At 41.0% G+C, this 26,470-nt stretch overlaps 2 protein-coding genes across 2 annotated transcripts; both read left to right on the forward strand.

Moving 5' to 3' along the window:
• Window positions 1–249: 249 nt before the first annotated feature.
• Window positions 250–18,261, forward strand: LOC139207605 (transcriptional enhancer factor TEF-5-like; the record flags this gene model as incomplete). Its single annotated transcript, XM_070837345.1, has 13 exons — window positions 250–481; window positions 7,564–7,628; window positions 8,464–8,526; window positions 11,040–11,051; window positions 12,086–12,211; window positions 12,365–12,405; window positions 12,594–12,650; window positions 13,096–13,160; window positions 13,241–13,377; window positions 13,888–14,061; window positions 14,446–14,589; window positions 14,693–14,845; window positions 16,005–18,261. Coding segments are annotated over 13 exons (1,383 nt in total), but the record flags the coding sequence as incomplete, so codon positions are not given.
• A 1,101-nt stretch (window positions 18,262–19,362) lies between these two features.
• smpd2b (sphingomyelin phosphodiesterase 2b) lies at window positions 19,363–26,201 on the forward strand. Its single transcript, XM_070843518.1, has 11 exons — window positions 19,363–19,584; window positions 20,881–20,992; window positions 21,106–21,202; window positions 21,396–21,472; window positions 21,960–22,053; window positions 22,289–22,378; window positions 22,470–22,552; window positions 22,806–22,938; window positions 23,486–23,590; window positions 23,716–23,893; window positions 24,679–26,201. Exons 2-11 carry the CDS (start codon window positions 20,943–20,945, stop codon window positions 25,101–25,103), a joined length of 1,332 nt encoding a protein of 443 aa, XP_070699619.1. The 5' UTR covers window positions 19,363–19,584; window positions 20,881–20,942; the 3' UTR covers window positions 25,104–26,201.
• Window positions 26,202–26,470: the final 269 nt, after the last annotated feature.

Here is a 26,470-nt window from a genome sequence, read left to right on the forward strand (position 1 = left end):
TGTATCAATTTTGTCTGTGCTTCTATTTTCTCCTGCTAAAAATAACTTTAATACATTTTCTCTCTTGTAGTGGGATTTGTTGAAAATCAAAAAATTAATGATATCAATTATTCTTCAATTTGCTGGCCGGGTAAAGAAAGCCGACCTGTAGGTGTTGCGCAATTCAAAACAATATTTATTTAAAAACAGCTAACCAACTTGGATCTTTATTAACTTTATTCCACAGATCTTCTACAGATCCTTTGATATTGGGGCTCGGGGTCGGGCCCAGGGGGAGCCGCCACCATTGCGTCCAACGAGTGGAGCACCAACGGTAGCCCAGAAGATGGGCTGGACGGGGACAATGAGGACAAGACCCTGGACGGGGACGCCGAGGGCGTGTGGAGCCCGGACATCGAGCAGAGCTTCCAGGAGGCCCTCGCCATCTACCCTCCCTGTGGCAGGAGGAAAATCATCCTGTCAGATGAGGGAAAGATGTATGGTAAGTAGACTGGATAACAGCCAGAGCAACAAAAGAACAACAATTATATGGAAATCAGCTCCATAATGAATGCACAAAAATGAGAAAACCATCCATTCCGCAGAGACTTGTGGCTAAAAGAAAAACAAACATCCACCATTGTGCCCTGAAAAGTAATAGAAAGAAAACTACTTTTCTTCCTCTTGCTCTCGTGTCACAGGTTTGACACAGGTGAATGTTTTCTTTCCACGTAGCGCTCTCTTTAACAAGCCTCTACCTGTTGTGCTCTGACCCAGGGGCAGGTTCTTCCAGTCGCACCAGGACTCTCAGAGCACGTTATTGCTGTCCTGAGAGCATCTCAGCTCCTCTCCCCTTGATTTACACCTGTCTTTTTTTTTTTCTCAGAGTGTTTTTTTACAGCCTATTTTTATGCCCACTGTTTTATGGCTTCTTCTCTTCCTCACTACACCTTAAAGTTGCAGAACTTGCTTTGTTTTTTTTTTATCGCTCAAGCGTCATCCGCTTGTTTCTGCTCACACCGGTATCGCTGGGAGAGTTTTGCCTGCAGGTGACTGGTTGGAGCTGGTTTTGCGGAGAAGTGCTGCGTTTGATGCTGGATGGCTCGGTTAAATTAGCAATAATTAGCACAGCGTGAATCGAGACTCAGGAACAAAAACATCACATCGGCATGTCGAAGATTTTAAGCATCCATATGGTTTCAGAATAGTTATGCTGTTTCCTGCAGTGTTCATTAAATTGCAGGTGTCGAGCCCTTAATGTCTTGAAAAACTCCAGATGGATAAGTTGGCATGCTCTTTGGTAGAATCACTGACATCCAGGTGTAGGAAATTGAACGCATTTGTCTTTCATTATTTTGATCCCACTTTCCCATTCCTGTTGTTTAGACGGTGCACGCTCTCCTAATTAGATTTAGCATTTGAAGTTGGAAATTTTGCCGAACAGCAATAAATGTTGATTGACAGGAATTGCGCTGCCTTCTTTACTGTTTTACTTGCCGCTGTCCTCAACAAACCTCTTTTTGGTTTTGTGAAATTATGTTATTTTCACCATCGTAATTCAGCTCCCTCAAGCCATGCTTTGTAAGACTTTTCCTGCCCTTTAATTATTGTCCATCATCTCTCAAAAAGTTGAAATTGATTCCGGCTTCAGAGCAACCATAAAAACCATCAATCACAGCCACCAAAGTCTCAGACTGACTGTGTATTTTAGAAGCATTAGTGTTTGTTTTTAAAGAGCTGTTTTCTGGGTAGCTTTTTTGCGCTTGACGTCAGACAGAATTCTTTTGGCGTGATTCAGCCGAGATGGAATCTCATCCTCTCATTCGGCAGGCAGATTTGGATATTCAAGGAGAAGTGCATACCTGAGATAACTCTGCCGCTGTTGCAGCTCCTGTTGTTACTTTGATCCTGTCTTAAGGGAGCACAGCAGCGAGGAAACAAGTGGTAGACTGATCGATTGAGCAACAGAAAATGAATCAACGACAGCTTTTTTCCCTGATTCATTATTCATGTAATTCATGTAATTTACACTTGCTGCTTCTCTCTCCTTTAGATTATTGTTAAAATTTGTTATTTTAACATTTTGAGGATTTGGACTGTTGTTTGGACACAACATGGCTTTTTAATTCCCTTAGGCTCTATTTTCTGTCAATTTATAGACTAAAAAAAATGACTGATTTAGTCATAATGAAAATAATAGCCGCAGCCCCAAGACATAAAAGCTGGATGCAGACTAAACTGTTGGACTAATGATATCATGTTCAGTCATGTTCACACATTTCTGATGTGATTCCATAATGAATGCAATCTTTTTAATTACATTTGCTCTCATTAAATCAATCAAATTTTTTACTTTAGCCAAACTTAGGGGACATACGCTTAAAAATAATAGTATTAATGAACTTGTTCTATCATTTTCCAGAATGACACAGCTAGTTGACTAAATGCTTTTAATTTCTGTACAGCCCTAAAGCACAGGGCCACTGCAGGCATCTCTAAATATACCTAAATAACTCTTCAGTCCTGTTTAGCAGGGCAGTGTCGTGTCCCAGGCTTCATACATTTGTCATGAGAACGTCAACAAAGAGGCAAGCCGTGCACAAACCTGCCTCCTTAGCAACAAACTGTCAGGACCCCTCTTAGAGGCCCGTTTTTTTCTAGAGCACTAAACACCCTCTCCATTTACAATAAGTCATCTGAGGCTCCGCTGGCAGAGCCAAGGCATGCCCCAGAAGAAGCCTTCTCACAAGGTGATTACCTCAGACATCTAAAAGCTGCCCTGACGTGAGGTTAGGGGAATGTTAATGATTGCACTGTATGTAATACTGTCTACCTTGCAGTTTCAGACTCCCAGTGGCCTCCAAAAGCAGGCAAGTCATCCCTCCCGTTGGGAATTCCACTTTTTCTGCCAGGATTTTTTTTTTTTTCATTTGGTGGGAAATCTTTGCAAATTTCCATTGCTTTAACAAGATGACTACTTTATACATGTGTAGTCTTTGCTCTACAAACCTGTCTAGACTTCCCAGCAGCATTGCCAGTCATTTACGTAGCTCAAGGGTGACAAAAAGTTCAAAAGAGTACAATAACCTATTTCAAGTCACACATGTTAATAATTACTCCAGTTGTTGCAGAAAATGAGCAATGCTTAAAGAAGCTAAGCTCTAGTTTGGGTTTTAATCACAGTCGTAGAATCAGAATGGAAGTGTTACTGTATGTTGAATCATTATATCATAATAATTATACCTATTTAAAGATGTCAAACCTACCACAACTCTCAGGAATTCATCCTGGATACCAGCATGGTCAGCCTTTTCACCTTTTTTTGACACCACTCTTATATCTGTAAAGTAAACGTGAGGCTACGGCCAGCAGCCATTAGCTTAGCTTAGCATTAAAACCTGAAAAAGCTAGTCCGGCTGTGTCCGAAACACCTACCAGCACCTCTAAAGCTCATTAATGAATTTGAAAGTTTTCATGTTTATACTGTGTACTTGTAAAAACAAGGCGGTTATGTGCTTGGCCAGGAAGTTACTGGGCGTGACCAAGAAATAGTCTGGTTCATAACCCCGGTTAAATCAATTTATGTACGGTTTAAACAAACAAGATTTATTAAGTTATTGGGCTTTAGAGCTGCTGTTAGGCAGATTTTTATCTACCTTTGGAGAGAGGCAGGCTAGCTGTTTCCCCCTGTTTACAGTCTTTATGCTAAGCTAGGCTAACTGGCTGCTGGCTGATATGACAGTGGTATCAATCTTCCCCTCTAACCCTCGTCAAGAAAACAAACTTCTCTCATATTCATTCATGACGCAATAAACACTCGCTGTCCCAGCTAAAAATTTACTGGTAGGTGATGATCTGCTGTCTTTTGAAGTTTAAGGAAGTAAAAGCAAAAACAGTCAAAGAATAATTGCAGCTGTAGAATTAAATAGTGGGCAAATTTTACACCCTAAGTTCAGAGGAAGTGTCTTCAGAAGATGCGTGTGTGTCAACAAAAATGCTGCCTGTCTTGTTTTGCTTCGGGGCTGTACTGACATGTTGTTCCCCTGTGTTTTCTGGTCCAGACAGGTATGTCAAACCCCGAGCACACACCCTTCTCTCTCTCTTTCTCTCTCTCTCTCTCTCTCTCAGCCCTGCAGCTGTCACTACTGCAAAGCAATCTGGGTACAAAAAAAGAGAATAATTTCAGCGCTCAGGGGAGATGTATGTCTGTTTTGACCTTTGAAGGCCACATTAGGAATTAGCAGCAACTTCAGCGCGTGTGCAAAGTTGTGAGAAAAGATGCGTGTGAAGGTATAAGAGAGGGGGGGCTGAACGCTCTGTAATGATGACTGAGCAGGCCTTCCCTGTCAGCCCCCTCACTGAGATGTTAGGAATGTTTTCAGTCATGGCTGAGCAGTATGTTAGCAATTTAGGATTACCTCAATGTTATGAGAAGGGAGGAGGGGAGAGAATATGGGTGGAGAAAGTGTTCAGGAGAGAGACAGAGCAGGAGAGAGGGAGGCAGGGAGGTACGGGGAGTGAAGAGAGATTACCTTTTCGCTCTGTGTCTTAGCGTGGAAGTGGAAAATTCCAGCGGTCATATAGTAAAAGAAAGAGATAGGCGTGTCCCGTCAGAGAAGAGGTTAAGAATGGCTGCCTGCAGCGATCTGAGTGGGTGTTGAGCAATCAACAAGGGAATCATAAGCAGCTCAAAAAGAGGGGAGAGAGATGGAAAGACAGCGGGTGCGGGGAAGTTAGAGGCAGAGGACAAGCGAGGCCGCGCATGCGATTGTAGGACTGTGTGTCTTTGTCTGTTTGTGTGCACCTGTCATGTTCCCCTGCAGTGTGGAACAGCCTTTTCACCATCTTTCTGACCCCCACCGTGTCAAGTCTGAGCAGATCTCGGCTGCCACAGCTGCAGCTACCATTGACAACACAGAGGTCATGTCCTCTATATTTTCTCTGTCGGGGTTTGTGTCAAAAAATTCATCAGCTAATATAACCAGTCCTACTGGGTCACTAGCTACTGGTCGCTGCTATTTGGAAGATCTTTTTTAATATTCTTCTGTATGTCAGGTTGGGATTTCATTCTTTACCCCAAATGACACCCAATTACAGGTTTTGTTTTTCAACACACCCTCCTGATTTTAGTGATCCAGCCTGTTGAATAAGCTCAGCAGTTTTTCATGCCTGAGGAGGTCTCCTGAGTGATCGTGTTACTCATAATGTGTTGTATGCTATGGTTTTCAAAGTTCGATGCAAGGGTGTGAAGTGGAGGATGAGGGATTTGGGACTGATTACCTCAGTATTGTGTTGTGGACGACTTTTTTTTTGTCATGAAGCAGTGCTATAGAGTATATTGTGTAGGGGTGGAACAGTTAATGGATAAAAGTCAATGCGCTTTCATTATGCTGCGGTGGAATCACGATCCAGTCTGTCTGTTTTCCATAGAGCAGAAAAAGTAGTGTCTGAGAATCAGTCATTTTAACTTTCAGCTTTATAAAAATGTGTTTGAAACTGGAGTTATTTGTCCGAACCGCTCCAGAGTGGTCTCTCTGCAGCAAACTATACATCACATAAAATAAAACAGTAATTTAGAATATCACAAACAAACCAGATGTGGTGGAAAAACTGGAGATACCATCTCAGCTCACAACCACAGAACTGCACTGTTCAACAGATGGACACAACACATTTTTGATTCACCACGCCATACCAACGATTAGTGTGCACAACACTGTGATACAGCCAGTTACAAAACTGCATATAGTTTGCTCCTTTAGAATATATTCAACAATGTTGTGAATAAGAGATTTAGCTTTGTTTTGCCGAACCTCAGCTTGGAGAGTCTGCTGTTCATTTATAGTTAGACGAGCTCTGTACAAAACACCACCTCACCATTCTCAGAGAGGTTCTTATCTTTCTTTGTCAAACCTGTAGCACCTTGTTCAGACTATATCACAGCATACAGTGTTCTGCAATCAGATATCTGATATCTGCCATAGCAGAACTCTGTGGTTTGGGCGATGTAATGTCTTTCCCCCCTCTGCTCCTCAGCTGAAGAGATTGAGAGTGACAGTTGCGCGGGGGTCGAACTGGCATTGTTCTTTCTCTGTCATCCTCTGCTGGGACGGTCGGCAGCAGGTGCAGCTGCCCGTTGAGTGCAGGGTCACACAGTGGTGTTGTTTTGGGAGAAGGGGCTGCTCTGCTGCCAGGTGGCAGTTGTTGGCAGAGACAGTTATGGTTTTGTGTTTCCTCCAAGAGTTACAGCATCAGCTGCCCCTTTTGCCCCTCTAACCGACAACCCCCCAACTCAACTTAATGGCCCTCACCCCGACTCTAACCCCTGCTTCTCCCAGAGTTGGAAGCGCATATGAGCTTGTGTGTGTTCGCCCGAGATCTGGCTATGTTCTCCAGGCCCAGGCCAATCAGACTGGCTAGCACAGATGTGACAAGCTTAGAGGAATGCTAGGAATGCGGAGGCGCTGGAGCGGGCGTGTCCATCCTTGGCCCGGGGCAGAGGGGGACGGGCTAGCTCAGTATCGGCAGACAGTTCAGCTCTGCTCTGCTGGCTGACCGCCGGGCTGACTGGTTGGAGAGTACGGTGAGTGCTGCAAGCCTGCTGGAGATGGCCTGCAGTACTTTTATGGTAATTGCACTAACCAGGGCCTTCTGGAGGCCAAGTCCTAAAGAGTGTGTGAAAAAACAGGACTTGTTTATCCTGTTATTATGTGTCTGGATACTCTAAGAGTGTTAAACTGTACACTTCTCAGACACACACTCTATTGTGTCTGTATATGTGTGTGTGTGTTTAAGAAGGCACATTGCTTGACCAGTTTTTGTCGGTGTAAATTTCTGTCAGCAAGTTTAGAGGAGTTTAAGTCATTATTCATAATGATATAGCGGTTCAACGTCCCCCTTTAGCCAAATTTTCAGCCACAGAAACCCCATAAACGTGACTTGGCAAAGAAAAGAAGTGAAAAGGATTGATGGACTGATTTTCCCCAGAGACAACATAATGATGCTTTCTGCACTTTTCATCCACTGAAGATGATTTTTGCTTGATCCCAGCTGCACTTGAAGCTGCTGAGAAGGCAGCGCTTGTAAAATCAGAACGTAAAGAGTAGCGTGAAAGCCGAAAATAGAAGGCCGTTCTCTACACAACCTGTTTGTGCAGAATGTCGAGAGGAGATGCTATGTCATGAAAAACATGGTTCTGTTTTCTAAGCAATCTGTAATTAGGCTACAGGGCTGCGTGGCAGACGATAAGGAAGTGTGAAACGGGCTAATGAAAACAAGAAAATCCACCTTTTAATGCTTAGTTTATTTTAAATAGGATATTAGCGTTTAAAAATATGGTCATCCTATAGGAAACAAATGTGTTATTGTGGCCTGTGACCCCTGCCAAATGTGTGTTTGCCCTGAGTCTGAGGGGCTCTGGGAAAAGTCACACTGCTGTTCTTTTGACAAAAGACGTGTGTGCAATGTATGACAACAGTGCCATCTTCTGTCCAGATCAGGGTAATATCAGTACAGACGGACTGCAGCGTGCTCATGTGTCCCTTTTTCATTGTGACGTTTCTGTTTTGTTTTTTTTTGTCACAGGTCGCAATGAATTGATAGCAAGGTACATCAAGTTGAGGACAGGCAAAACCCGCACAAGAAAACAGGTAAACAAGTTTTAATGACTTTGATGACTGGATCAGAATAATCACTCGTGAGTTTGGTTTTAGTTACTGACAGTACTAGGCATAGCAAATTCATCACCACAGTGGTGTAAACTATTTGGTACCACAACAACTACTTTATAAAAGGATTCATATTTACTGATGTCTTGCCTAATTACACAGTTGATAAAGTGTTATTAAAATAGTTATTTAAAGGATAAGTCTGGTTTTATAAGATATATACATATATATATATATTTCTGGATATGTAAATATGTGTCGTAATGTAATCTATGTAAAGTGTGTCACAAATATATAGTTTCATTTTTTTAAAGCTGCAAAACAGTTTCCTAAAACAGATGCGCACTGTATTTTTAGCAAACACTGCTCAAACAGAAGGAAATAGTGTAAATATAGGGTAGGATAGGAAATAGGATCTATTTTCGTCTGCGAATTAATACACATTTGATGCACAAGTTAGTGCGTACAGCAGCGGGTCGGTGTATGTGGGATTGATGTCCCACATTGGACAAACAGTAGAGTTCTAGGAGGAATAAACTATATCTGACTTTGGCTTCGACTGGCATCAGTTCATAGTTGGTTGTGGTCCTTGTTCGTAATGCAAAAATATATAAAATATCGCCAGCCTTATCCTTCAATTTAAATAAAAAATTCAAATTAAATCAACTTTTATTGTTTGCATGACCTACTCAGAACTCTCACTGTTAATGTTGTCTCTATAAGTGTGTGTACATGTGTGCACTTGTATGCATGTGTGCATGCATGCATCTGAGTGCATGTTGTTTTTATGCTCAAAAACTGTTTCACACCCCTTTAGGTGTCTAGTCACATACAGGTGTTAGCACGGAAGAAAGTTCGTGAATACCAGGCGGGTATAAAGGTAGGTGCCCCCAACCTGCCTCCCGGCACCACTGACTGGGCGTCTCTTTCCTCTTTGGTTACGGCTTCTCTCTTTCTTCCCTTGTCTTTTCTCTCCTTGTCTCCTTTTCCTCTTCCCTCCTTTTGGCTATTCTTCTGTGCAGGTTTCTAGCCACTTGCAGGTTCTCGCCCGGAGAAAATCTCGCGAGATCCAGTCAAAACTAAAGGTATGCGCTTCACCGCGGGCTCGGCGGGGCTGGTAAAGGCTTGGCTTTGCACTAACCAGCTAATTTGTGCACATTATCAGTCCTTGCTTTGACGCAAGGCCAGTTTCTGCTAGATTAGTGGATGCTAGCTTGGCAAATCAAATGCATTGTTTAACGATAAATCAGATTATATGAATAATCTCTCCGATAAACCCAAGGAAACCACCGTGCTGCTTCTGTTCCATGCATGCTGGCCACAAAGAGACAAAGCTTTTCAACATCTGTAGGTCACGGCTGCATTAACTGTGAGGCTAATCTCACTACGCACTATTTAAGTAAAATATAGTAGCGGATTCTAAAGCTTCTTTTTTAAAGGAGTGCTACACAAGCTGCTTTGATGAACACATTGAATGATCCTTTATCTGCATGTTGCTCTTGCTCAATCTGTCCTCAGTGCCATCCATGCCTCTGCAGCATATTCTACTTCTCTGAGACTTCTTCTTTCCCCAAAACTCTCTACTTTGATACCTTTAGTTTAAATGTGTCTGTGTTGTGTTTTGTAAAAACTGAGCAGTCAAAAAACATTCATCTTCGACTGTTGTCCTTTTCACTTGTCTTGTAGTTCTTTCAATCCCTCTGGTCTCTCTTTATGCTTTTTATTGTCTTTGCATATTTACATGTACATAACGCAGACACCTAGAAATACTGAAGACATCGTGGCATCCTGTAGTGCTAACTTCAACGTGAATTAACCCCTTTTATGCAGACTAATTCTCCAGTGGACATCTGCAACCAAACATGACATCTTTTTCTTTTAATTGAAACTGCAAAAGATGAATTACCTTTTCATTAGTGTGATATGCAGATCAGTTCACCCTGCAGCTGCAGATGTGTTAACCTATAAGGAAATGGATTCATTAACCTCCTTACTTCCGTACACCTCGTAAGCTTTGACCTCAAGAAGGGAAGAGGGGAAGAGCTCTCCATAAATGCAGATTTTGTCTTGAATGCAGAGTAAAGGGCTTACAAAGCAAGGCAGCCACATTATCCGCCCTGCTCTTTGCACATCCACATTACGGCGCCATTTTCCGGACACATTTTCCTCATTGGTTTTTGGGGTCAGAATATGTGAATGGACAAGTGATCGCCACACTTTGTCTTATAATATGCTCGAAATATGCTCAACAAAAGTGTACAGGCAGCAGGTATAATCAGGCTTTAGGTTGTTCAAAGCTTGTAATATGCTGTGTCCTGACTTTTATCCTCTCTGCTTGAAGGGGTTTTCTTCTGTTCTTTCTGGGATTACTTTTTTGCCCATACAATCACACACACGTGCAAACACTAGATTACAATACCCACGTCATGAGGGTTATTAATACTTTGTGAATTCACTTTTGTTGGATTTTCAATGCTGTTCTTCCTTTTAACTTTTTTTTTCCTGTTGCGTTTGAATGTTAAATATTGATTAATGGAACGTAAATGCAGTTGTAGCCTCACCAATGTCCAGCCCAAGTGTTTATCAAGCCTTTATGAAGCTGAGCCAAAGTAGTTCATTTATCAAAGAAAAATAGTCTTGGCAAACTATTCTCCAAGCCGCTCTTTCAGTTCTCAGTTCAGATGACTCCTTCCTCTTGGGAATATAGTTGCATCAGCTGAACAAACATGAAGCAGAAGTGTGACTGCTAAAATGGCTGCACACTGTATTACCAGCTGTACATGTGATGTAGGTCACTAAGAGGTTGTGCATTCAGTGTATTTACTTCTAACTATTTGCATTTTAGTTTTTCATCATGTGTTCTGCTGGGGGAAATGTTATAAAGCGATGTGTTCCCCAGCTATACAGTACTGACCTTTATTGGAATCTTACTGAAAGAATATAATTTAAAATGCCTGCTGTGCTTTATACATAAGTTTACTTAATTGTTGGCTTAAATTAAGATTCATTATCATTATTTTAACCTCTTTTGCTGCCTAATGAACCACAAAACAGACCAAAACAAGAATTTACATTATAATGGAATGTGAAGGTTTTTGCAAAATTGCAAATATTGTGATAATTTTGTATTGAAGCATTCTTCACATACCATCGTCCCTTCTGAACCCTGTAATCTCTAAACCAGAGCAAACTGAGGGTTATGGTGCGTTTAGATAAACATGGTATTTCAAGATATTATACACTTTCCACACTATCTACAACATAAAAACAGAAGAGGAAAACCTGAAGTGAAATGCTCTCAGTCAGATACTATGTCAGCCAAAACTATTAATAAATCTGAGAACATCATTTAGAACTTCAAGGTACTAATGGTTTCTTTCTTTTTTGATTCAGGCAATGAATTTGGTAAGTGACTCTGGCTTGTGCAATATGCTTCCCTCCCCTTTGTTTGGCAGCACCAGTGCATTGTCCCTTTGCTACGGCCCTCTGCTGGCATGGCGCCCCGCCCCATTGCTATCCTGTAATGAAGCAGTGCTTAGAAAACAGCCACGCTTTGAACACAATAGTGCTGTGCTTCGTGCCTGATGTAGCGTCATCCCCGCAGCCTCTGCCAAAAGCCAAAATCTTGCTTGCTTTGCATAAGGTGTCGCTCTTTGATTTGGGGTCTCTGAGGTATCTTTCCTTTAATTGCACAGTCATAGTTTAAATAGCTGAAGTGCATTCTTTTGCAAACATGAAAAAAAAACAAGAGGATGCGTTTTTGAATTTAGTTTGGTATATTGATACGAAAGCTCTGATGTGTATGTAAATTATAAATTATGTGTTTATGTCATGCACGATAGACATTTTGTGCTACCTATTTCTCTTACATAGTACCTCTTTCATCCGTATAGCAAAAACGTGAATTTGTTGTTGTACACGTTTCAGTGCGATACGAATGCAAATAAGAATTCCAAAACCAAAGCACACTCTTTATTCTCTTCTTTCTGTGGTGATCCCGATAACACACTGACATTCAATTTGTCTTGTGCCCCGAGCTTGAATACCAACGCTGGAGAAACACAACGCTGCTTCATCTGCTCCGTTCTTCTCCTTCTTCATTCTCTCAAGCTTCTCTTTCAAAATGTGTTCTCCTTTTTAAGTTTTGAGAATAATTAGAGCAGTTCTGTCACCATCTGATAGGTGTTTTCATTGACTGTAAAGCTAAACTCACATCAAAGCAACACTTAGAAGCTCTCCTTAAGATGATCAAATATATTAATTTAATAGAGAAATGTAATTCAGCTCTTGTTTCAATTATTTACCAAACAGCCACAAATGAATGCAGTGTAGTGTTGCCCACATGTACCACACTTCACTGTGGACCAGCAGCAGATAATGTGTAGGCTCTGGTGCCACCTGGTGGTTGACTCCTGTCTCTCCTCTGCTTCAATCTGTAGGATCAGGCGTCTAAAGACAAAGCCTTGCAGAACATGGCAGCGCTGTCATCTGCACAGATCGTCTCCCCGAGTATGATAAAGAATCATCTTCCACCACTGCCTCCTGCCCCCTACCAGCCAGCCAGAGTGAGCCTACCATTCGTTTTCTGATTTTTTCCGCAAGCACAACACATTTTGTTTGTCGTTTTCCCGTCATGAAAAGTCACTGCATTGGATTTGATCAGAGAGAAACTGATTAATACCATAAAAAGCAATTAACAATGTTTTGTTACCCTCCAGTTCTGGCCTGCTATCCCAGGACAGCCTGGACCCTCTCAGGAGTAAGTAAACGCCTCTGCTGAACACACAAGATGTTTGTGGGCTGACATCAGTGTGTCTTTAGTTTCTAAAGAGAGTGATTGGTGCTAGAAATGAGTAAATACATGAATGAGTGACTGAGTCAGGGCTGGGTCTAATGTCAGGTGGGTATTGCAGGGCATGTTTAACGGATCACATTTTTGCACACCAGGCTGGCTCTAGATCTCAACCCGGGAAGGACTCCTGGGTTTGGCCGCACCAGCCATGCGTAAGTTCCCCCTAGCCGAGGTCCAACTGTGAGCACAAAGCAGCACTAACTCTTCTTCTACACTGTATTGTACTGTACTGTTTCCTGCACTGATGTAAAACCACCACCAGGCAAATTAACTGCTTCAAATTTGATTGAGAGGTAAAGGAACAGAGGAGGTAAATCCTCTTAGCGTTTGATGACTTGCGTTCATTGAAAACGTACTAAAAATCTATAAATCAGTCTTTCTTAGATCTGCCAAAAAGCAAAAATTAATTGATGCAATTTTGCATCATTAAGAAGCAATGAAGCAGGTGGACTTACGCCTAGCTGGTGCAACAACACATGCTTACACTAACAGGTTTCATTGATCAGAAATACAAATATAGCAGGACCCATGTGACAAACATCTGGTACTGATCCTGTAGGAAAAGTCCATCTCACTTAACCCTTCATTGTCTTTCAGTATCAAACCTTTTGCACAGCCCCCATACTCAAGCCTATCAGGTCCCGTACCACAGTCCATACCAAGTAAGTATGAATTAAAATTTGTTCTTCAAAAATGAAACCAAATCAACTGTTTTATAAATGTCTGTGTGTGTTCTGTTCAGGTTATGAACCTTTGGCACCTCCACCTGCACCAACTGCTACTGCAGTGCCAGTGTGGCAGGACCGGACCATCGCCTCCTCCAAGCTGCGGATGCTGGAGTACTCGGCCTTCATGGAGGTCCAGAGAGACCCAGACAACGTGAGTGAACATTTACAATGAGGCTTCCCACAGACAGACATAGGTGGATTACTGAACCGGCCTAGTGGGCACAGACTGTTAAGACTGTTCAGATTTCCTGTTGGAAAGCCCCAGAGCTCAGTTAAAAGCAGGGATGTCCTGATCTTGTTTGTTGCTCCCTGATCCTGATTTTTCAAATGTTGAATATCTTTCAGTCAAATCAAATCCAACATTTGTTTTTGTTCATTTTCATATTAGAGCTACTGAGGATACAGTAGAAATAGCAAAGTAATTAAAATGTGTCCATCAGTAGAAAATGTCTGCTTTAAGAAAACACAACCAGCACCTAATGTTTTTTTTCACTATGTCCTACAATATCTGTATTGTGTGCAGCTGTATTTAGTATATTATCTGTGCAGAGGAGTGTCCGTGTGGATGTGCCGTGGCAGGAAGGTTTGGACAGGTTCAGCTGATGTTCAGCTGATGTTCTTGAGGTGAACCATGTCCCCCTCTGTCTCTGTCCTCCTGCAGTACAGCAAACACCTGTTTGTCCACATTGGACAGACCAACCCCTCCTACAGCGACCCGCTCCTAGAGGCTGTGGACATCCGGCAGATCTACGACAAGTTCCCTGAGAAGAAGGGCGGGCTCAAGGAGCTTTATGAGAAAGGCCCTCAGAATGCTTTCTTCCTAGTTAAATTCTGGGTGGGTCATTATTATATTATTGTCTACCAGTATTTAGCTAATGTGGAAAAGAGTGAGATCTTATTCATGTACAGACTTTTAGCTCAGTGGGAGGCAATAACAATGCCAACAGATCTTTAATCACTTTAATCAGTTGAAAACAATATCTACAAATAACGAATAAAAACAAATGCTTGAAGTTATAAAATTGACATTTAATTGTATTTTACTGACATAATCACAATTTCATTACTAATGCTTCATTGTGTACTTCAGCACTTTCATTCACTTCAGCATCTTACATTCTAGTGTAACCTCAGAATTTATGTGCTATGGGGAAATTAAGTTACATCCAAGTGTGCGATGGTCGTCACCAGTCTGACTGTAGATGTATGACCTCTGCAGGCCGACCTGAACAGCAGCGGCATGCAGGATGGCCCTGGTTCTTTCTATGGCGTCAGCAGCCAGTACAGCAGCCTTGAAAACATGACGATCACTGTTTCAACCAAAGTCTGCTCGTTTGGCAAGCAGGTTGTCGAGAAAGTAGAGGTGAGAACGTGCAATGACTCTGTGTTCTCTGCTCAAACACCTGATGCGCTGCCTCCCAGTTTCACCTTGCTACTCGGTGTGTTTGACTCTGTGTGTGTTGCAGACAGAGTACGCCCGCCTGGAGGGAGGAAAGTGTGTTTACAGGATCCACCGCTCTCCTATGTGCGAGTACATGATCAACTTTATCCACAAACTCAAACACTTGCCTGAAAAATACATGATGAACAGTGTTCTTGAAAACTTCACTATCCTACAGGTACGGTATATATTTTATCTGATTGTTAAAGGAATAGTTTGACATTTTGTAAAATATACAGGGGTCTATTAAGTCTTGAAAGTTTTAAAAAATGATAGGTTTGGATATTTCTTAATTTGAATATACTGCTTGAAAAATGCTTAATTTTCAACATGATATGGCGTGTTATCTACATAATCACCTATGCAAACCAAAAATATTCAATTATTCGAAATGAAACAATTGCACCATCATATTCGCTTGTCTCCTGGCGTCACATTCCAGATAATAACCATGATCATATAATCAAAGTTAATAACATCAGCTGGTAAAACTGACAAACGTGACAATGCACATTCATTGCTGTGGGTGTAAAGGGAAATAAATAATTTTTGTAATTCATAGTAACAAAGTAGATGTGATGGTAAAGGACTCGAGAGTCTGGCTTAGGTACCTCTAAAGTGCTTGAATTTTACTCTTAAAAAGCTATATGAACCCTGTATATATAATCTTGACTTTCATGCTGAGAGATGAGATGATTGATGCCACTCTCATAACTGTAGCTGCTTAGCTTAGCTTAGCACAAAGACTGGAAACAGAGGGGAATAGCTAGCATAGAACATAACTCCCACAATGTGACCCTTTTACACTGTTTTTTTTGTACAAAACAAATTATTTATAATGCGTTAATTATTGAGCTTTATTAGATTTAGAACACAACCAGGCTAGTTGTTATCCCCTGTTTCCAGTCTTCATGCTAAGCTAAGCTACCTGGCTTCTGAGAGTGGTATCATCGTATCTAACTCCCAACAAGAAAGCCAATAAAAGTACACTGTTGCCCATAAAGTTGGAATAAAATGTTTTTCTTACCTCTTCTCATGAAATGCTTGTGACTATGTGATTTATTCTTGATAAATGAAGTGTATATCTTCTCAACTTTATTGATCAAACTCTTCCAAACATATCACAGTGAAACTTAAACCACAATTAACCTTTGCAAACTGTGTATTCAGGCTTTAACAAAATTGGGGGTATTGAACAATTATTCCAACTTTATGGGCAACAGTGTATTTTCCAAATTTTTTAGCAATTCTTTTTACAAATAAAGACATGATCAGTATTCCTAAACAGACTGCGCTGCTTCATGTTTTTTACTTGTCATTGTCCCTTTGCCCCTCAGGTGGTGACGAACCGCGACACCCAGGAGACCTTGCTCTGTATAGCGTTTGTTTTTGAGGTTTCCACCAGTGAACACGGAGCTCAGTATCACGTCTACAGACTTGTTAAAGACTAGCAGCTCTTCAGGGAGGTTTTGGAAAAGCCAGACAAAAGCGTGACACAATCTCTCTTCGACCAGCTCAACCATCCAGGAAAGACTAAAAATAAAAGACAACAAAAAAAAAACAAAAAAACATTCAGACAATCCTAGACCGAACTAACATGGACACATTTTATGCTTTAAAAAACAGTCTCGTTCGCAAGGAGAAACAAAAGAGTGAATCTCACTGTGCCGACACGCAAAGAAACTTTGAAGAATTACGGATTTTTCGAACAACTAGCTATTTTCCATGTGTTTAAACATGCTTTAGATGAAGTGGGTCACTTTTGCCAAGGTAATTGATGGAGCTTGAAATGTTTTACTGAGGGAACGAGAATGTGCTGAAAAGACTCTTACAGTATCCAAGGGAGCACGCTCTGAGCAATAAGAGAAGTGTATATCAGATGGAAAAAGTAGAGAGAACAGGACCACCGAAGGGGAAAACCAGAGCCAAGTGGTATTTGTTGCAGTAGGTTTGTTAGGAAAGCAAGTGCCTTTTCTCCAAAGATTATATCATTGCCTGCCACTTTGGATTGCCTTTTTTACTACCTCTTGTTTTTAACAGAAAATAGTCAGACAGGTGTATAAATGTCAAAAGAAAAATTGGAAAAAAAACCTCTCAGATCCACATCTTTTGTGGCAGTTTTTGTATTCTGGCCCACAGAGGGATGGGATGGGACAACTAACTTACATGTAGCCTGTTGTTTTACAAAATTTGAAAAAAAAAAAATCTTCCCAAGTGTTACAGTCCAAGTGTACAGGGAGAAGGTTTATTGTGTTACCGTACTATTTAGGTTCTGCTTTTTTTTTTTTTTTTTTTTAAATGTTTTATTACACGATTTAAAAATCAGGTCTTACAAGCATCTATCTATAACTGACTTTTGACACTAAGGATGCTTTGTACCATTGCTAGCCTGAAATAAAGCCAGGGCTTTGCCATCCTTACGAGATCCCCTGTTATTTCTCTCTGTTTGAAGACGTGTGCGTGGTTGCACTTAAAAGATCATGAAAGGGGGGGGGGGGGCGGGTGAAGCAACATCAGTGCTTATTTTCTGCCTTGAGTTATGTAGCCTAATTGAAAAATGAATTGTTTCTGTACTGTGAGTCAGTGGATGCTAAAGGAATATGTGTTACATAGGAGTATTTTTTTCGGGGGAGGGGGGACTTTATGTTCATATTTGTGATCAAGTAGCTCAGCACAGAGACCATGGTTTGAGCGGAGAGAAGTTAATCACTGTTTCTTTTGTTTAAAAAAGAGATTGTATGCTGTGAAGTCGGGTCATTTGCTTCACCTTCCTCCTTGTATTGTGTGGAGAAGCTGCATCTGTTGATAAAAGATCGGTTTTGATATTTGACTTTTTTTTTTTTTTTTACTGATAATACACATGAAATGATTTTGAAATCATACTAAATAATTGTCTTGAATGAGAGCTATTGTCTCTGTGCTGTGGACTATGACCATTGATTGTTATTTATAGGGTTGGAAAAGAAATAGCGGGAGGGCCGGGTCGGGCACTGGAGATGTATTGATCATTTTCCATTGTGATGGAGATGTTAAAAGTATTGCAGGACTCAAATTGGAGACAGGAGAACTGTCATCCCATGGATCCTGCGAGACAAGTGTCTACTCTGTGTGGTTCACTGGACAATTGTGCTATAAGAGTTCAAATTTAAGATATTGTATGGTGGAATATTTGCACCTGGCTTTGAATGTCATGTTTCACAAGCTAGATACAATAACACTCCTCCTCTAGCAGGTCTCTCAATTTATCTTTTATACAGATTTTTTTTTTTGCCATTATCAAGATTAATGTTTTGTTGTGATTCTGTTGTCTTTTGACTTTCAGTGTTTGCCATATGCTTCACTGAAAATAATGTGTGATTGTGCTGATATTGATTATTAATAATGAGATATCTAATGTATCATATTCTGAATGGTGTGGGCAGTTTTTTTTTTGTTGTTTTTTTTTGGTTTAAGGTGGTTTACTGTTGTCTTTGTTACCATTGTGCATTGCAATTTTATACTTCCAAGTAGAGGTTGGACTATGTAATCAAACAAATGTATCTAACAATAAAAGACGCATGGTGCCTTTGGGGCCATTTTTCCCCAGAAAACTTATTAAACATGTTTGTAAACTTTTTTTTTGTCCATGATGGTTCTTTTCGTATCGATATTACTGGGGCCTGTGAAACCAAACGTTGTGTTAGCGTCGGCTTCCACAAGTTGGCTGTATGATCCTGTTTAAGCTTCTTGTTTTACCCATTTTACTGAATGAACAGCTTAACATTTGTTGTTGCTGCAATTGACAACAATTGGCAATTATCATATTTGATTGCATACTTTAATTTGCCAGCAACACTAACAAAAATGAAATTCACCCTTTTCGTGCATTTAATCCCCACTGAAATAAGAATAACATTTCAGATAAGGTGTTATCTTAAAAGTATCCATGCAAGATATTAAAAGTATGATTCACAGTCTTTTCACAGGCTTTTGAACCCTTACAAAGTATTTTCTTGATTGAGTAATCAATTGTTTTGTTTGTTAAATCCCAAAAATAGTGATGAATGCCCTTCAAAAGTTGCCATATATTAATATAATAAATTAAATATACTAATAAAAAGGGAAGGTAGCAAATCCTCATTCTTGTGGAGGCGGAACCATGAAATGTTTTCCCATGAAAAATCACTTCTAATTGATTAATAAACTAATTGTTTCTGCCAGACTTACTATACACAGTTGGTTAGTTTAATAAATAACAAAACATCTTAGTTCACAAGCTCCTGTCTGAAATCATATAAAGCTGTTAGATTAAAAAGTACATTGTTTGCCTGTGTAATGTAAAAGCAAAGCCTGTGTCAGAGACTGATAAGCACCTTCGACTGTGTCCAGCGTTTGACGGAAAGAACTTCACCTCCCAGCATCAACCGCGGCTGAAGCGGACTCAAACCGGAAACGACAATAACAACGGATGTTCGGCGAAAGCTTCCAAATTAAGACTTTACTCAAAAAGAAGTGATTACTTATTTGAAACCGAGTTTTTGCAATAAAACACTCACATTTACTATTCGCCCCGTCAAAACGTGTTCTACATATGTGCTAAGGGGGGTTTTGTCCCTAAAATAAGGACGCAGCTCAAGTTCCTGCTTTACTTTGAAGGGGAAAATACAACAGGAGGTCACAAGAAATACTTTCACGCCAGCTGACTTAACACTGACAGGAAAAACACAGCAATGGAAGTGGCCAAACACCTTTAGGTCGGTGTTTGTTCTCTGAAATGTAAATGTGTACTCTTGCTAATAATTAACCAGGTTTACAATAATATATAGCGGGCACGCTAACAGGAAGTGTTTTGGTCCAAGGCTAAAACTGGCATTACAGCATTATAACTGCACATCAAACGATTCCGTTCACTACACCTGTCGCCAACAGGTCCGTAAGGTGAGTTCATTTAGCTGGTGAATTAACTATTCCGCTAACCAGTCAACAGACACCGTAGCTAGCATCACAGACATTAGCCAAACGGCTAGCTAAAGTTGTTCAGCAGACGTTAAGGTCTTCTAACTGGTTAACGTTACCTACAGTGATTAACTCTAACATGTTAATATAATGTCCAACGATACATAATAATGAGGCTGACTGTGTTCAAGCGGTTTCATTGAAATATCCATTAGCAAAGCATTCAGCAGGCTAACGAGTGGAGCTACTGGCTGTCCAAGCATTTATGTTAGCTAAAACTTTACGAGCTAACGAGCTTGTTCATGTCTGCATTTCTTGTCCATCGGTTATTTTGAATAGCATGTAGCTTAATCTGGAGTAATTTAGCTGAGAAAAGATTCAGGTTTAAACACAGGGTGTTGATGACACTGAATGTCACTGAGTTTATCTTTACTTTTAGGTTGTTACGTCCAGTGTGGGCGCCACTGTTACCTGGCTACGACATCCACTGTCTGTGTGACTGATGCAGAAACCCTCAGTGTTTAGCAACCCTGGGTTCATGTTAGTCAAAGAAGTTGTTTATTGTCTTTATGAGCGATGCTTTCTTCGCATTGACACACACGAATAACCAGTTTTGCCCGTTTAAAAGACCATGTTTTATCTGTCAGTGAAGCCCTTTGATTCTTTTTCACTGCATTGCTGCTTCGCCTTCTTCTCTCCGGACAGAGCAAAGCCGTGTCAGCACTCTGTTTGGGGCCTGGTGGTGTATTGTTGCACTCCCGGGAGAAAGACTGAATACAATCGTCTCCTCATTTTGTCTCATCACCAACATTTTCCCTCTGCACCACACAGTGAGGCCTGCCAGGGTCAAGCTGATTGTACCATTACAGATGTCAATTCTTTCTTTAGTATATAAATATATAATGATATTTATAAATAAATGATGTCCAAAGTCTATTCACATCTAATGTAGTGTTCCTGATGAGGAAATCAGATCTGTTGACAGTGTTTTAGTTCAAATTTGCTGAATCCTTCAATGCGGTGTGCACTTTTGGAGCTGACAATGCAGTTTTTAATGTCTTTTTCTACTTGTTATTTTGCGGAGACTCGTGATTGTGTGCTCTTTAATTCTCTAAAGGCAAGTAGCCTTTCCTTGCAGAATTACTCCTATTTTATTACACGTCATATGTGTTAATGCTGGATGTTTTTGTGCACCCAGACTTTCCACCTAATGTGTTCATTTGGGATTAAATTATAAACCAAGGACTAACAATCACTTGTGTGTGTGTGTTACATTAGGAGCTGTCTCCGTCATCTCACCCGACCTGACACTCCATCATCACGTCTACTGATCTGCCAGCATGGCTAACACAAACTCTGTCAGTGTCCAGGTCTTCTCTCTGAACTGCTGGTCAGTGCCTGTGGTTTGTGGTTTATTCTTAATGCAATGTTTTTGTCTTTATATGTGTATAGGAAAAAAAAACAAAAACACAGTGTCCACATTCGCTCTGTTTATTTTTTCAGGGGGATCCGCTATCTTAGCAAACACTGTCCTCAGCGCTATGCCATGATCGGAGATATGTTATGCAAGGAGGAGCATGATATTGTCTTACTGCAAGAGGTTGGTGGAAGCCATGTTACAACAGCTGTAGAGCAGCTTATCTGATCTTTTTCAGCTTGTCCGTTCGGTTACATTTGGTGTTTCCTGCAAGGAAGACCAACACTAGTCATAACTCATGAGCAGTATTAATATATGGAGAGATTAAGACACCTGGTGTGCTACTTTTCTAGTAACACGTTCATTGTCTTTTCAGGTGTGGAGTGAGAAAGACTATCTCTCCTTGAAAAAGAAACTTGCCTGTAGTCATCCTCACTCTCATTACTTCAAAAGGTAATGTTTTTACTCTCACTCCAAGGGTTCTGTGCAATCATTTTTCAACCTGTTAAGTCTGCATGTCTTACAATCTATGATTAAAATTCATGAATAAGTTCTCATATCTTCAAAAGGCCGCTGAAGTGCCTTAGTGTCAGAAAAATTTACTTTCATGGCATTGATCCATCTGCAAAATTTTGCTGAAGCTTAGGCCTTACCTATAAGGATTAACTTCTGCAGCTTAATTCTTTCTTGACCTCCATACCAAAGCATAAGACTGAGATTAATCAAAGGCCCCAGCTTTTTAATCCCCTCTGCACCTCACAAAAATGTCAACTCTAGTAGACAGGTTCTCACATCTACTACAGATAACATGTACTTATGATAGCCAGAGGAAGGGTTATGGTGAGTTATTTCATTAAGCGATAATCATGTACTGCTGGAACTTAGTGTGTAGTAGTACAGCTTCTTCTGCTCATGTCTTGCTTTTTCTCTCCTACTGCAGTGGAGTCATTGGCAGCGGACTGGCCATTTTCTCCAAACACAGAATCCATGACACGTTTGTTTATCGCTACTCACTGAATGGTTATCCGTATATGGTAAGACTGCAGAGCCTGAGACACACTCAAATATGACTTGCTGAAAATGAATATTAGATTAAACAGTTGAAAAAGATAATGTCGTTATTTTGCAAAAAGAAAAACCCAAAACGTTATTCATAGCACTGCTTAAAAAAACAGTAACAAAGTGTGATTCTTTAGTGTTACATCCATCTCTTTGCAGAATAGCAGATCTCCTTTTCTCTCCTAACTTTGTATCTTTACCAATATTTAGGCTCACCATGGAGACTGGTTTGGAGGCAAAGCTGTCGGATTGGCCGTCTTAAACATCGGCAGCCTGACTGCAAACGTCTATGTTACTCATGTAAGGTTTCCGAACATCAGTTCTCAGCCCCGCCCGTCCATTATTTCCCATTATTGATCAATGTGCTGCTGTCCCTGTGTGTTGACTTTAGCTGCATGCAGAGTACTGCAGAGACAAGGACTCTTATCTACCTCACAGAGTGGTTCAGGCCTGGGAGCTGCAGCAGTTCATCCGGTACTCTTGTCTTTGCTCGTGTATTAGGCACATATGGCATGAACCACTGTTTGCTTACTCTGGTGTTTATTTGCATGTTTTTCTCAGGTGAACCTCACCTGTCGTTAGTTGGCGTTAGCGATGTTTGTAGCCAACACTTTTCCCCTAAGTGTTCAGCAGTATTCTTAGCAGAGTAAAGCATTACAATCATAGTGCGTTTCATCTTGATGTTAGCTTGTGTCATTGGTAATAATGTGTCTTCTGTGCTCGTCAGTCACACCTCCACTGCAGCAGATGTGGTGATTTTAGGTGGTGACCTCAACATGCACCCTCAGGACCTCGGCAACAGACTACTGAGGACTTACACTGGACTCCGGGACTCCTATTTAGAGACGGCTAAATTTGATGTAGGTAGTGACAAGAATGCTACAGATTCTTAGGATTAATTTGTCACAATAGAGTAATTCTAGGGAAATTCAGTTTTTACTCGTCATTTTGTCTATAATTTACATTTATTATGGTGACATTTTACCTTTTACTGTTTTTACATGTATCTATCTCAGTGGTAAAATATGGTGTGCCATGACAGTGGTAGACAGCAGCACAGATGGCCACTGGTTTGAGTCCCTAATTTAATCTCGTGTTCTTACCATTTATGTGGATGTAAAAGCAAGATGACCATACTCTAGAAGTCTGGTATTATCATCCGCTGCAATTTAAAGCTCATTGTACACACAACTTCAATTGGTACACTTGGTCAGGAGGCAGTTCTGCAAAATTGTGAAGCTGCATCCAGCAGTGTCATTGTGGCTGCATAGCTCGAGAACAAACCTGGCAAGTAAAATGTCATCATAGAAATAACGGTCTACAAGATTAAGATTAAGGTTATAAAGACAAAAGAAATGGACTTTTTGGACTCTTTTAATAAATGATGGGATTTCTTATCTGTTGCAGGGATGTGAGGATGGTATCACTTTAATAGCCGACAACCCTTTTATCAGTAAAAAGGAGCTTGTTCCTTTTGACAAGGGAATTCGAATTGACTACATCCTGTTCAAGGTGGGTGAAAACTGAACCTGCCGTATTTGTGTCTCCTCATCCTCACAGGAACATGTTGGAGTCATCAGATGAATTTGTAATGTACCTTGACACCCAAAGACTACTTTGCTGTTTTTAATTGCCAGGGTTCATCCAAAGCAGACGTCTATTGTGATTTCATGTCCACCACCAAAGGCTCCGTCCCTGACCATCCATTCCCGTACTCCGACCACGAGGCTCTGACTGCTGAACTAAGGCTGGAGACACAAACTCCGACTGGGACCGGAAGTGACAGCCAAGCCAAGAACCGGGACTCTGCTGCAGGTATTTTGCTCCAGACATTCAGGTTCCCCGCAGAGTAAATTGTAATATCTTTTGTGATTTCCTGACTTTTCATCTGACATCACCGTCACGTCAAAATGTTCATTTGCCCTCTTTGTTTGATGGAAGAAAAAAAAAAAAAAAAAAACTGCAAAATTAATAGTATTCCCATGAGCCTCCACACTACTAACACACTGAACTAAGATGGTGACTATGTTAACATTACACCAGCTAAACATCAGTGTGCGAACATGCTGATGTTAGACTTTAGCTCAAAGCACTTCTACAGAATCCCTATAATTACATAATTACAGCTCTTACTCCCTGCTATTTTTTGGTGAACTTGCCGGTTCTCCTGAAATTTATATCCCATCCAGAGCAACTTCCCTCTAATTTAAAATGATAGATAGAAACATGTTAAGACCTATTTGGTAATCAATATTTTGACAGAAAAAAATTAGGTCTGATGTGTACCAGGTCATCAGCAGAGCAAAACCCTGTAAAAGCTCATCAGAGGGGCTGCAGTAATGATAGCTACAGGTAGTTAACTACTGGTGGTCCGACAGGATGTCCAGATTTATTAAACGCCACATGCTGTAATTTCCTCCAGGGTAATATGCTGCTCAGAATAATATCAAATGAACGAGGAGCACAGTGACTATGTTGTGTAAAATACCAGCCTCAGTTTGTCTGTACTACCGCACTGTTTTAACACGGCCATGCTGCCTGTGTTGAAGTGAACTCTTGCATGATGTTTGACTCTGGCTCTCTGTCTCACGGATCTCCAGAGAAGGTGGCCGAGTTGGTCGACATTGTGACAGAGGCCCGTACTGAAGTCAAAGTGGGTTTGCACTGCGCTGAAAGGATGCGCTACACGGCCTCACGCACCGGAGTGATGGGCCTGGCTCTGCTGTTTCTGGAGCTGGCCATCGCTGCTGTGCCCTGGTTGGCCCTGGGAGCAGAACAACCTTTCCCTCGTACCTCCTTCTACATGCTGGCTGCGCTGTGCTTCGCCATCCTGCTGACCACCTCTCTGCTGTACATCTTCTACACCATGGAGCTGAAATCTCTTCAGGGAGCTGAAGACCAGATGAGGCTGGCTGTAGGTAGTCTGCAAGAGATGCTTAGGGGCTTTCCTTTGGCTCAGCCCCACAGCACACAGCGGAGGGCCCCAGAGGGTCAGGGGCCCAGTGCCTTTGACCCAGAGGAATAATGCGGGAGCCAGCGGGGTCTTTAAGTGAGCTTTAAGATGAATGTTGAAGGAGTTGATTATCCTCCAGATGTGTTTTATGCTCTTGAGATTTAGATTTGTACTGCAGAATGGAAAAGTTTTTGAAGGACGTTTCTGAAAGTAGTGCAGGACACATGCTTTAACAATTTTATACTTTTTATATACTCGTCTGTAGCCTTTTTTTACCCCTAGATCTCCCAATATGCACCTCAGCAAACATGCTTGCCGTTACATTGTGTGATACGTCTGTGCTACTGCTGCTCTTAATGGTCGGAAAAGTGATCGTCTGTGTTTTTTTTAAGCCTCAGGTCCGACTAGCATTCCACCCACCGGTAGTTTCAGCGGGACCAGTTGTTTCTGTTTTTAATTCCATGCTCCCCTATTGTGATTTGGAGAGTTCACCACTCCATCATGGTGGGTCTTAAACGGTTGGCTCATTCACTCACAGAAAGTAGCCCTGTGGTCTCCACTACACAGAAGACACACACACACACACACTCCGCAGGTCGTAGTAGGTTTGCATTATGGTCAGTAGCATTTCTTTTTCTGCAGGACAGATTTTCTGAGAGCTTCCAGCAGCACTTAAAAGTTCCTCATGCAGCAGTGAAGACGTTGCAGTGTAGGAATACTGTGGGAAAAGTCATCTGCATGTCTCAGTTCACGTGTTCACTGTGAAGACAATCCACACTCGTCTTTCTCAGAGTATAATAGTGGGAACGCGCTGAACATATTCTGTCACATATACTCCTAACTTTGACCTAATATTTATTGTCATGTTTCAAAACATCACGTACTGTAGAAAAACCACAAATGCTTAATACGTCTGTAGTGTCACTTGATGAACCAGATAAACCACTTCCTTTTATCTGAGAAATTACTTCATGTTCCATATCGCTGTAAAACAGTGTTATGACTCAGCAAGAGGCAAACGACGACAGGTCGTTTTTAAACTTTATTCTTCACTTTCACTTCGACGTTGGAAAAGTACCCAGTAGTTCTTAATTTCATAAAGACCATGGAAGTTCAGATAAAACCTGATGTTCATTCCAATTGAAAATTGTGATGGGCATGATTATGAAAGCAATAATAAAGACTTTATTCTAATGTTTCGTGACTGCTGTGGCTCTGTTTAAGTCTGCAGATATATAGATATATCAATCAGTGGACATATATACAGTTAAGCCCGACATTATTCATACCCCTGGCAAATTTTGACTTAAAGTTACTTTTATTCAACCAGCAAGTTTTTTCTTGATTGGAAATGACTCCCAGAAGATAATAAGACGATGTACAAGAGGCATCTTTGTGGAAAAAAAATATTTCTCAGCTTTTATTTACATTTAAACAAA

Source organism: Pempheris klunzingeri, chromosome 2 (genome assembly GCF_042242105.1).
Source record: "Pempheris klunzingeri isolate RE-2024b chromosome 2, fPemKlu1.hap1, whole genome shotgun sequence".
Lineage (NCBI taxonomy): Eukaryota > Metazoa > Chordata > Actinopteri > Acropomatiformes > Pempheridae > Pempheris > Pempheris klunzingeri.